The sequence below is a fragment of the Eutrigla gurnardus genome, assembly GCF_963514095.1.
Source record: "Eutrigla gurnardus genome assembly, chromosome: 12".
NCBI lineage: Eukaryota > Metazoa > Chordata > Actinopteri > Perciformes > Triglidae > Eutrigla > Eutrigla gurnardus.
Genome location: NC_139926.1, coordinates 1,220,867 through 1,233,880, shown reverse-complemented (window position 1 = coordinate 1,233,880; position 13,014 = coordinate 1,220,867). Strand labels below are relative to the sequence as shown.

Sequence of the window (13,014 nt, the reverse complement as noted above, 5' to 3'; positions counted from 1 at the left end):
TGTTGTACTCTAACATAACAAGTTGTGTATTAATATGAATTTATTAATTTATTTATGAAAGCAAGACAATTAAATTACAGAGTTCACTTATTGAGAGCAAAATACTGAGGACCGAAAATAATAATATTATAAAAAAGTTTAAAAGTCAACAATTTTGTATTTATGATTAAAGTGAACTGAGGCCTGTACTAGGAAGCAGGATTTGGGCTTAGTGAGGTAACTTCAGGGTTAACCCTGGTTTTTTTGTCCTACGACGCTGGTTCACTTCTTACTTCAGAGGTTCACTTCAGAGCTAACCTGCACTGGAGCAGGTTATGTTCCTGATAATCCTATATATTCCCCTCTTGGCAATAAATCAGTAGTGTGGATATTAGAGCTGTCTTTGTTCCTCTATAATAGTGTTGTCACGATACCAACATTTTGGTACCGGTACCGGTACCAACATGTGTTTCGGTACTTTTCGGTACTTTTTCAAATAAAAAGTGAACGCAAAAAATGTCCTTACTGACTTTATTTTAATAGAAAAAATTACAACAATAACATATTAATCAGCAAATAAAATAAAATACCACAAAGACAAGCTTTTCTAATGCACACAATTTTAAAAATGTTAAAATATAAATACAATAATATAATATAAAATATAATAATATAAATAAACCAGCTCTATTTTTTTTCTTCCAGAGCTACTTTTGTTAAGAGTGAAGGGCGGTGGCGCTTGCTTTTAGCACTGAATGTGGCTTTTTTTCATGAGTTTAAATGACCTGTCGTTCCCTGAGCTCAGTGTGCAGGTCTGGGGGCTGCTCCTTTAAGTGTTTGGCTAGTCGGAGGTGTTTCCGCCGTTAGCCATGCATGTTTTAAACACCGTTTACACAGTGGTGCGTCGGCATTAACTGCCTCGCCTTGCGCATTTGTTTTAAGCTAAAGTACGGCCATATCGCACTTCGCGGCGCTGGTTTGTCCGCAAGTTGCGGCGTGGTGACGGTTGCAGCAGCCGTTCTCCTCTCCGTGCTTCGCTCTCTCTCTCTCGCTCTCTCTCGCTCTCTCGCTCTCTCTCTCTCTCGCGCTCGCTCTCTCTCTCTCGCGCTCTCTCGCTCTCTCCAAGCTTTCGTCCTGCTCCGTTTGTTGTTCCAGTCTACGCTGCTAGCTAACTTGCTAGCGGTTTCCTCCGGCTTGCCTTTTATCTCTCCAAGCTGCGGCTCGCTCCTCGTCCTTTCAGCTGTAGTTACAACGCGGTGACGTCACGTGGCGAGTTCGCCGCGCTGTTGCGGTCGCTGCCGGCGGCGCTGCAAGTACCGGTCCCGTCCAAATGCAATATGGTACCGTTTTAAATGCCTCAGTACCCCGGTACCAAATTAGTACCGTTATACCGTGCAACCCTACTCTATAATATTATTCACATTTTATTCATTATTTTTTTTTCAATATTCAAATTATATTCAAATGTTTAATGCTCAAATTCAGCCTATTATTATAGCTACACATTGTAACTACACTACACAGGCTTAAATACATTGCCAAAGTCATTATCAACAATGCGGTTGTTTTACTTCCTGTCCACTAGAGGGCGTTCCAAAAACATTACCAATAAATATGTTGAATTACCAACAGGTGACAGCTTTCTTGCTCAGTAATAATTAAGCTTAGGCACAAAATGAATGACCTAAATTTGTCAACTTTAATAGACAGAAAGTAAAACAACCACAATTCTCCTGAGGATGCTGTGACCCCGTTGCCATGGCTGCGCCCTCCTTGTCTTCCTCCTCCCTAATCACCATGAAGTCTACTTTCACTTTCTCACATACATCCTGCTAGCCTCGTTCCAAATGAAGCATAAATCATGGTTATCTGGATAATATAGTGCATCACAATTATTTTGTCAGGATAATCATCCCATGCCTAGTTTTCATTAACACTATATGACTGTCCTCCAGTGGCCTCTCAGATCCTGAAGATTGCCAAGCTCTCTGTGTCCTGTGAGGACATCATTTTGGAAGTGAAACCAAAACGAATTGGAACCATGGATCCTGCTGTTAAGTTTGAGGTACATTTTGTTTTCCACTGTCAGATGTCACATTGTGTGTGTGTGTGTCCATCATCATTAACTAAAGCTTGGCCAATCCTTAAATTCAACACATACTTTAGTAAAAGTTTCCCCAACTAAGAATTTACATAGTCCAATCCGATTTGGTCGAGTCTTTTTGTTTCTTGCTCAATGATCCCACTCTGTTTAAGCTTCATGTGTCAATAGTGTCAATATGTAAAAACAACTAAATAATTGGTTACATTTGGCTGCTTAACGCATGGCTAATGTTACTCTAAATTGCGACGGAATTATTGATTCCTTAAATAATGATGTCATAGGTCATGTGACAATAGCACATTTTAGAGCCATTTTTAAAAATCCTTTTTCAAAAGATCCATCTCAAATTTGATCATCAGAATATAAAGCCTTAGCTTTTGTGTATTCTCGGAATGATGTTGCAGTCGAAACAGCGGGCAAATGGCATGTTTTGTCAGAACATAGTCTGTCTATAAAAAGTGAACGTAGTCATCATTTACATTTACATTTTACATTTACATTTAGGGCATTTAGCAGATGCTTTTGTCCAAAGCAATTTACAATAAGTAAATTTTTCAAAAGAAAGAAACCACAACATATTGTCGATAAAGTAAGAGCTAAAAAAAGAGAAACAAGTGTTATGTCCTCGTCTGAGTAAAGTAGTAGCTGTTAAGCAAACTTACCCTAATGCGGCGTTCACACCGGACGTGATAGATGCGAATACAATTGCTTGAGACGCTTGTATCGCGGCGCTTGATCATTTTGGACTATTTGTGTCATTCGCGTCATTTGCGCATGACGCTCATTTTTGAACCGGTGCCGCTCTAGCGGGGGAAACGAGGTCATATTTTGACTGCGGAGGAGCGACGGGTGGATCTGATGAACACAAGCAGTAGAGCAGCAACCTGACTGTATTTGGATCCATTTGGTTTCTGGTATGAAGATGTTAACAACGTTAGCTTCAAAAATGGCGGACGGCAGCGAGTGAGACGTGTGGGTTCAGCTCTCTTGGGGAGAAAAATTGTTCTCATACCCCTAATCAACTCTTGGAATGGAATAATCGCTCCCTTTATTTCATGTAGTTGATTTTAGAACGCTGTTTGCCCTTTGGGACTAAACCAACTATTCTATCCGTGTATGTTGCCGAAGACCCGCTCCAAGCCAGACATGATCCAAGCAACACTAGACACGCTGGTGGCATCAAACGCCAATCTCACAAATAAATTGGACAAACTAGATGCTCTTTTCCAAAAAAATGGAATTCAATAACAAACCAACAAAGTCGCAGCTCAAGAGAAGATTATAGCACTGGATCATAAACTAGAGGAGGCTATGAACGCAATCGACAACCTTGAAAATCGATCCAGGAGAAGAAATCAGTGTCTGCTGCACCTGCCGGAAAAGAGTGAGACAGGCTACCGTGTGGAGACCTACCTGGCCAAGATTCTGTCTCCTCTCCTTTCCATTCCACTGGAAGAGCAAGACATTGAAATTGCCCACAGAATCTGTCCATTTGAACTCCAGGCCCCGCACGGGGATTTTCAAGCTTCACCATCTACAATAGAAGGCCTCCATCATTGAGGCAGCGAAATCCATCATACTGGAGCCCAGTGACCTCCCCGGCGTGAGGCTACGGATATGTCAGCGCGCCGGTGGAAGCTTCGGGACCAATACTGGCCGCTGCGGGAGCAACTTCACGAGAGAACAATCGAGACTAGAGTCCGGGATCCGGGTACCCTCCTTGTTGGGATTGATGAAGAACCCTTGAAGTTCGGGACTTTAGAGGCAGCCGTGGACGCACTGAAAATTAGACTCCCCGACCTGAAGTAGGCTTGAACCAGCGCTATTAACCGCTGGTTGTGGCGCTTTGGGGGGTAAGTGGCAAGTGGCACTACTCCCCCGTTATTATTATGATTTAGTTTTCTCATGTCTAGCCTAGCCTAATTTTTATCTCCTTATTCTTTTCTCTTTTTCTTACACTGTGAGACCTGGACATTTGGGACTTCAAAATAGGCTAGGCCTATTGTCTAATGCTGTATGCATAACTATTGTGTTTTTTGAACCCAATGTTGATTGAGAAGCCCTATATGACGTGTTGTAGTAGGCCTAGGCTTAACCTACGGATGACTGGCTTGTTTGTTTATCTGTTTTGTTTTGTCCTTGCATTGTTTCGTTAGTGACTACAGTCCTGGGTAAGATCATATTGGTTTCTTTGAGCGTTTTAAAACTGGGCGTAGACTATTGATTGCCCCAAAGGTAGGGCTTAATTCATTTATTTTTCTTTTTTCTGAATTGTTCTCGTCCTTGGAGTTATGGACCCACCCTCTAGAAATAGGTGGGAGGGTTAGGATAAGCATGCATGTTTACATTGGAAATATCCATGTACTGCTTGGTACTGTTTTCTTTAGTGTTCTTGTGTGTGTGGGGGGGGCTGATGGGTAGGTGGGTGGGTATGTGTGTGGGGGGGTCACTTGCTGCTGTACAGGATTTGTGTGTGTGTGTGTGTGTGTGTGGCTGCATACCTGGGTGGTGTGTGTGCGTGTGCAGGGACGGGGGGGGGGGGGGTACAGGTCTTGCTCTGCCTGCTCATTTTCCCTGTTATTTACAGCTCATTCTTTGTATTTTGTACCACGATCTGAATGACTAAACTAACGTTGTTTTCCTTTAATGCGCGTGGTCTTAATTTACCCCATAAACGCATACGTTTTCTGGAGGTATTGAGAAGAAAGGGAGTGGACATAGCCATGCTTAGTGAATCCCACATGCTTCAAAGCGATGTCCATAATCTGCAGAATAAACATTGCTGTGTAAAGGCAAGCGCTTCAGCCCTTAATAAAGTTTTAATTGTTGTCCGCCGCAATTTTCAGTTCACCAATTTAGGTGTTGGGAGCGACTCAGAAGGTAGATTCACTTTTATCCATCCATCCATCCCTTTTCTACCGCTTATCCTGTATTCAGGGTCGCGGGGGGCTGGAGCCGATCCCAGCTGTCATTGGGCGAAGGCAGGGTACACCCTGGACAGGACGCCAGTCTATCACAGGGCCGACATATAGAGACAAACAACCATTCACGCTCACATTCACACCTACGGGCAATTTAGAGTCACCAATTAACCTATCCCCATCCTGCATGTCTTTGGACTGTGGGAGGAAGCCGGACAACCCGGAGAGAACCCACGCTTACACGGGGAGAACATGCAAACTCCACACAGAAGGAACCCGGGCCGACGATTCACTTTAATGAAAACCATTATAGAAAACAAGAAAATTGCCTTATTGTCTATTTACGAGCCTAACGTTTTCGTCTCTGATTTCCATGCGAGATTATCCGATGCTATGCATGATCTAACAGATTACTGTTTAATTATTGGGGCAGACTTTAACGCAGTATGAGACCACTCTGTATACTCTTAAGGGGCGTTCACACCGGACACGATAGACGCGAATTGAGCGGCGACTCTACATTGAAAATCAATGTAAATGGCGCGATGAGACGCGAATGGCACGTCTGAAGCAACGGGAATAAAGTTGAAAATATCGAACTTTTCAGGCGGCATCGCGCCATTCCCAAACAACCCGACTCGAGAAGACCGGACCCCGGCGCGACGGGGGCCGTTACCGGCCTCACTCCATCCACGGGCTGAGCCTCGATCAGAAGGACTCAGGCCCCCGAGCGACACCGGGCAAGCGGTCTTCCGTACGCCACATTTCCCACGTCCGCCCGCCCGTCGGCGCTGGGCTCTTCCCTCTTCGCTCGCCACTACTGAGGGAATCCTAGATAGTTTATTTTCCTCCGCTTAGTAATATGCTTAAATTCAGCGGGTTGTCTCGTCTGATCTGAGATCGTAGTCGAATGTGGCCCCGACTCTCCCTGGGGAGAGGTGCGAGGGACGTGGCTCCCGGAGGAGGCTCACGGACTCTGGCATCGGGTACCCCGAGGCGGAGGAGAAGGGCCCGCAACGTGACCCGCCGGCTCCCCGCCGGCGCTGCCCTCGTTTCCCCCGCTAGAGCAGCAGCGGTTAAAAAATGAGCGTCATGCGCGAATGACGCGAATGAAGCGAATAGTCCAAAATGATCAAGCGGCGCGATACACGCGTCTCACGCGATTGTATTCGCGTCTATCGCGTCCGGTGTGAACGCCGCATAAGAAATAAAAGTGCCAAGTAGAACCATATAAGGTTCTTCGGCTTGTCCTCATAAGGGAACCCTTTTTGGCTCCAGGTAGAACCGTTTATAGAGGTTCCACCTGGAACCCTTTTGGAGGGTTCTACCTAGAACCCAACATAAAGGCTTATACCTAGAACTGTGTGTGTAAGGTTCCATCCAGAACCCCCCTTGAGATGTTCTACAAAGAACCCATACTGGGGGTTCCACCAAGAACCCTTACGTTTTCCAAGGGTTTTATCTAGAACCCAAACAGGGAGATCACCCAGAACCCCTCATTAGAGGTTCTACAAAGAACCCACTCAGGGAGTTCCACGAAGAACCCTTTAATTTTTCAAGGGTTTTATCTAGAACCCACACAGAGAGTTCCACTAAGAACCCTTTCGTTTTTCAAGGGTTTCATCTAGACCTCACACGGGGTTCGAAAAACATCCCTTGGTTTTCACCAATAACCGTCTTGTCTTCTGAGGGTTCTATAAAGAATCATATTGTATTCTACAGATCAGTTTAGTTCATATTATATTGTGGTCATTTATCATGTTGACATTGAACAAACATTCAAAACATTTTAATTAGAAAAGATTTATTTAAAGATAGTCCAACAGAACAGGAGAGGCTGTTGTAGGTCCCAGGGGAGAACAGGTCAAAAGTCAGCATAGGTCCAGTGGAATCAGCAACATGACAGGCCAGACACATCATGCTGTCCTCAGTAGGTGAATTTGTATAATCTCCAGCAACAGTGACATGGCAGAAAGGGGAGACAAAAAAGAGTTTTAGTTCCATCAATCCAAGGTGCACTTACTGCGCCGTATTGTAAGCTATCTACAAAGAATAAAACAATGCATGGTCCAATGAAAGGAATCAGAGTACACACTGTACATACTAATTGTGACAGTGGAACAGAATCATGAAAAAGTGAGGGAACCCCACAAACATTTCACATTGATTTAAATAATGTTGAAATACTTTTCAGCGTTATGTAACAAGTACTGAAAATGTTACGTATTGTAACAATAATGAAAATCTCGGCAAAACCCTCTTTCTCAAGCCAATGGCACACTACAGTTTTCGTCCAAGCTGTGTAAGTCATTTCTACAAGAAAACAAACAAAACATAACAAGAAACAAATGTTTTGTCCACCTTTCACCATAAAAGTCCTCAGCTAGGGTCGAGCATGCTGAAATAAGATTATATTTAGCTCACCTTGATTCTCTGAAGTTTCTTCTGTTCTCTCTCTCTTCTGTTCTTCTTTGTTCTGTTCTGTTCACAGTAATCACTATTGATATGTCACACCTGGTTTCTAGAGGGGGAAGCCCAGACCATATGGTGCAATCCATGGGGCAACCAGCTCTTAACTCACACATGACAGCCATCATGGGGCCAGCTCCCAGGCCCAACACACCAAACCTTGCCCTTTCCCCTGGGAGATGAAGGTTCAATTCCGGCATCAACAAACCCAGATGCGGTAACCCGAAAGTCAGCATTAAAATGTGATTTTTGCATCAGTTAAGGCTTGGCCTCCGACATCAAAGACCTTCCTTTATCACTGAACTTATGTGCAGCTTCACAACTTGACTAAGCCAGTCAGCAGGGTACAGCAGCCATGGGAAGAGGCTGATCATGGAAAAGTATGAGGAGGAGACAAGTACATGAGTAAAATTGTCTGTAAAATAAGTGTTAATATTTTTCATATTGTCTGTCACTAATTCACACGTCACCTCAGTAGGCATTAACATGGTCACTCTGCATCAACCAGGCCTTGAACTCACAACTTCAAATTGTATCCCTAGATCACCTGACTTGTAACAAACTTTCAAAAGCCTTTGTCCAGTGAGTCTGTAGTGACTGATTTGTCCTGCGTTTTTTCTTGTCACTTGGTGGCGACGGGGGGGAATCTTGACACTTGTATAACTTGCAATTAATAAAAAAAGGAATATCCACAAGAAATCCAAAAAAGTCCAAAAATAGATTGCTTTTAATTTCCAAAAATGAGAGTGTTTACAGATCCTTTATCTGTTCAATAAATAATAAGGCAGGCTGGATATTAACTATAGAATTCACGAATCACAGCTTGCGCAATAAACGTTCCATGCAAAGCCGGACAAGGTCAAAAGCTGTGTGCTCTCAGTCAGCCACACCTCCTCTCCCGTCCCTCTCCTATTTAATGGCTTTTGACCTGCAGAGGGCACAAAACTCAAGAAAGTCATACAGAAGAGGCATGCATTATAATGAATGTTAAACAAATAAATATGTGGTTAAAATGGCTTCTACAGAGTATTCTAGCTCCCTTAGATGCCCCAGAAAGAGGGGTTATGTCCTTGCTGCAGGGACCCAGGGTTCAATTCCCCCTGCTACTTCTTTGCTGTGTGTGATTTCCTCCTGAAGAAGGGAGTAGTGTAACTAAATACAATTATAGCTGCTGCGCAGCGAAGTGTCAGTTCCAGTTCCAGGCATATTTAGGCAATTCTGAGCAACAAACAGGAGAATGGGAAGGCAAGACAGTTGACATTATAATGTTCATTTTGCACCAGTTGAGGCTGAAATCCACAACTTCTGGAACCAAAGACCGTCATCTATGATGCTGAGCTAATTGGCAAGCGGCAACTGAACTGTGGCACACAAATTGAGTAAGCCATTCACAGGCAGATTTGAAACCACTGTAAAAAAAATCAGTTATCAAGACAAAAATCTGAAAATACACATATTGGATCTAGACAGCATGGAAATGTTGGTAATTTGTTTATTTAATTGATTCGATTTGCTCCATAAGTGAATAACTGATGTTTAATTTATCATCTACCATGACTTCATGCTGGTATTTTGATGTGTTGTCATCATTTGTCGGGGCTTGAACTCAGGTACATTGGCAACAAGAATCAGCTCCTAACTCACTGAGCTAATTCTCAAATGGACTCAAAGAATCACCAGCCAAGCAGCAGTTGTCAAGGCAGGTTTCAAAAATGGTCCTCCATGTCCTTGGAGTTGAGTAAATCTGGCATGGGGCCGGACATTTCTGTAAAGTTTGGTGAGTCAACCATGGGAAGTATGATCCCAGAAGAAGAAGAAGGAGGAGGAGAAGAAGAAGAAGATTTCCTACAATAGTGTCCTAGCAGTTTAGCTGCCTGGACCCTAAAGATTGCAGGTTTCATTTATAACACTGGTGCTTTCATCCTCCAAATGCACAACTGCATTTCCGCACACAAATTTTGAGACTGCCATTGGGGCATTGCCAAGGTATGATATCTGTCAACATGGGAATTGAACCTGTGAACTAAAAGCAGAAGTCACACATTGTACAGACAGAGCTAAACAGACACATGAGCAGCTCACTCTGTCTGACCACTGACATGAAGGAGCTGTCAACCTGGCTGTGTGAGTGAGTGTGGCGAGTCAGAGGAGTCCCTGATCTACACCTTCTGCTGGATAGCTCAGTGGGTAATGGTACAGACTTTAGATTTGGAGGGTGGGGGTTAAAATCCCATTCACAGCTAATCTTTGCCTGGGTCAACAAGATTTGCTGATGAAGGTCTTGCTTTCTTAAAATTAATGGTTGTGAAAATTGGTAACAGAACATTTCAGTTATAGGACTGCCATTATTTGTATGTCTGATCAGAAGGTGTAATGTAATAGACTAGTATGGTGGACCTGATTACTCAACGCAGCTAGCTGGTTAGCTCAGTCACTACTGCCAGTGACTTTAGACTGGGTGGCAGGTGTTCAAATAACAAGATGGGCAATTATGTTACAGTTTGATCAGCAGGATCTGGAGAAGAAGAGCTCGCCTTAAAAAAACAAATAAACAAAAAAAATGGATATGCAAAGTATTTGCATATCCATTTTTTTTGTTTATTTGATCAGCAGGATCTGGAGAAGAAGAGCTCGCCTTAAAAAAACAAATAAACAAAAAAAATGGATATGCAAAGTATTTGTATCAGTAGTCACAAGGAGTTTTATTTTGCACCATTATTGGTAAGTGTTATCAGGAAATATGTCCCTGGTGACACAGGATCGTATACCCATGCTTTCAACAATCCCTGAAGAACTCTTTCTTCAAAAAACGGTTCTCTGGATCAAAATAGTTCTTACTGGAACCATTAGTGTTACCAAGAACCCTTTTAAAACCCTTTCTTTGGGAAAGGATTTTTCAGAAGCAAATGGTTCCAGGTAGAACCTCAGCCCTTGTAGAAGAACCCTATTGGAACCCTTATTTCTAAGAGTGTACTTTGAGGGAGCCTGCCCCAGCCGGTCACTTGCCATAAGCCTGCGTGCAAGTGAAAATTTCATGCATATACCTGCCATTAAAACATCAGAAGGAGCTGTGGTAACGGACCCTAAACTGATCAATTCTACCTTCCTCTCTTTTTACTCCAACTTGTACAGTTCTGAGGCTCCATACAATTCCTCTAAACATGATTTATTTTTTAAGGGTTTAAACCTGGCTAAATTGTTGCCACATGATGCTATGTCTCTTGATAAACCCTTTACCTTATTCTAATTGGAGATGGCTTTACGTAGTCTTAACAAAGGCAAATCGCCTGGATTTGACGGAATTCCTCCTGAACTGTATTTACAATTTTGGTCTCAACTAGGCCCTCTGTTGCTGAATATGATCAACCATGCCATTGCATGTGGCTCTTTTTCAAGAGATGTTAACACTTCTACAATTACTTTACTTAATAAAAAAAGGAAAAGATCCAAATGAATGCGCAAATTATCGTCCTTTATCTCTTTTGAATGCTGACATAAAGCTGTTTGCTAAAGTGCTTGCATTACAAATAAACCCTGAATGAATAAACCCTGACCAAAAGTGGCTTCGTAAAATCTCGCCTATCTTCAGACAATGTTCGCAGATTATTACATATAGTAGAAGCTTCTGCAGAGATCCAAATGCCCTGTGCGGTGTTATCTCTGGACGCGGAGAAAGCTTTTGACCGCCTTGAATGGCACGACTTATGGGCTGTCCTCCATCATATGGGATTAGGTACCAACTTCATCAACATGATAAAAACACTCAATGCTTCTCCTTCAGCCATGATAATGACGGGTCATACTTGTTCGTCGTCATTTCCAGTGGGCCGCACCTCCAGGCAAGGCTGCGTACTTTTGCCACTTTTGTTCATTTTATCTCTGGAACCTCTGGCCCAGGCGGAGCCTCAGTGACCCCATACTCCTATTATGGTTCACGGAACGGATCACTTTATCTCTCTTTATTGTGATGACACTCCTGTCAGCCAATAACAGGAAGCTGAGGCTACAATTCGCACAGGCTTGGAGAAGATTGGAAAAACGTTGCCTGATCTGATGAGTCTCGATTTCTGCCGCAACATTCGGATGGTAGGGTCAGAATTTGGCGTCAACAACATGAAAGCATGGATCCATCCTGCCTTGTATCAACGGTTCAGGCTGGTGGTGGTGGTGTAATGGTGTGGGGGATATTTTCTTGGCACACTTTGGGCCCATTAGTACCAATTGAGCATCATGTCAACGCCACAGCCTACCTGAGTATTGTTGCTGACCATGTCCATCCCTTTATGAGCACAGTGTACTCATCTTCTGATGGCTACTTCCAGCAGGATAACGCGCCATGTCATAAAGCGCGAATCATCTCAGCCTGGTTTCTTGAACATGACAATGAGTTCACTGTACTCAAATGGCCTCCACAGTCACCAGATCTCAATCCAATAGAGCACCTTTGGGATGTGGTGGAACGGGAGATTCACATCATGGATGTGCAGCCGACAAATCTGCAGCAACTGTGTGATGCTATCATGTCAATATGGACCAAACTCTCTGAGGAATGTTTCCAGTAACTTGTTGAATCTATGCCACGAAGGATTAAGGCAGTTCTGAAGGCAAAAGGGGGTCCAACCCGGTACTAGCAAGGTGTACCAAATAAAGTGGCCGGTGAGTGTATATTTGTTTATTGCTTTTTACAATTTAAGAAAAACACAAGACAAACAGAAAAAACAAACAAAACAAAACCCTCCCCCACCCCAAAACAAACAAATAAAACATTAACAGAATCAGCTCATCTCATAAGAAAATAATAAAGGCCAGTCATTAAATGAGTAAATCCTCTAATACTGGCCTGTATTCTATTACTGGCCAGTCTCTAACATTGGCTGGTCTCGCTGTAGGCGGAGGTAAATAACAGCCGGTCTCTAATGGAGGCCGGGGCAAGTGTCCACAGGCAGTGTTATTTCCACGCTTCCCATTCATTGTCAGCCGTGCAATGCTTCGCGTCGCGGAAATTTTGGCTGAAGCTATATTAGAGGATTTACGGTATGTAAGAAGCTCTGCAATGCATTCGCCTGAGAGCAAGTGTCGAGAGACGGTGTGCCGCCACCTCCCGCAAGGTCTCGAAAATCTTTTAAACTGACCGTTGTCAATCTAAAATAAAGACAGATTCAGCAACTTCAGAAACACATCTCATGAACTATTGTTGTAAAATAAGAGAAAGTTTCCTAACGAGCCGCCATGTTGGTCGGTTTGAAATCGGGGAGCAGACAGGACAGCTGTGAAAGCGATCGTCGAATCAGGTGTAGCCATGAAGTGTGCGTGTGATTGTATGAAGGAGAGCGCCTGTCAATCATCCTGCTAGTGGCAGCCCACCAAGTGTGCAATACTGGCAAGCGGTAAACGTTTACCGTAATATGGCAGCTGCGGAGCCAAAGAGGAGACTTTTTCAATAAATTAACCTAGTATTTTATAGGTTCAAATAGACCCAAAATCTGTCACAGAGCTCACACACGTGTCCATGCCTTCCTGACATCTCTCCTCCTCCCTCTA

At 43.4% G+C, this 13,014-nt stretch overlaps 1 protein-coding gene across 1 annotated transcript in view; it reads left to right on the top strand.

Annotated features, from left to right (window-relative positions):
- Positions 1-13,014, top strand: part of nmi (N-myc (and STAT) interactor) — a 117,898-nt gene that overhangs the window by 52,892 nt on the left and 51,992 nt on the right. Inside the window, exon 7 of the mRNA XM_084022275.1 lies at positions 1,935-2,044. Coding sequence (XP_083878401.1) covers positions 1,935-2,044 — 110 coding nt within the window. The remainder of the gene's footprint in view (positions 1-1,934; positions 2,045-13,014) is intronic.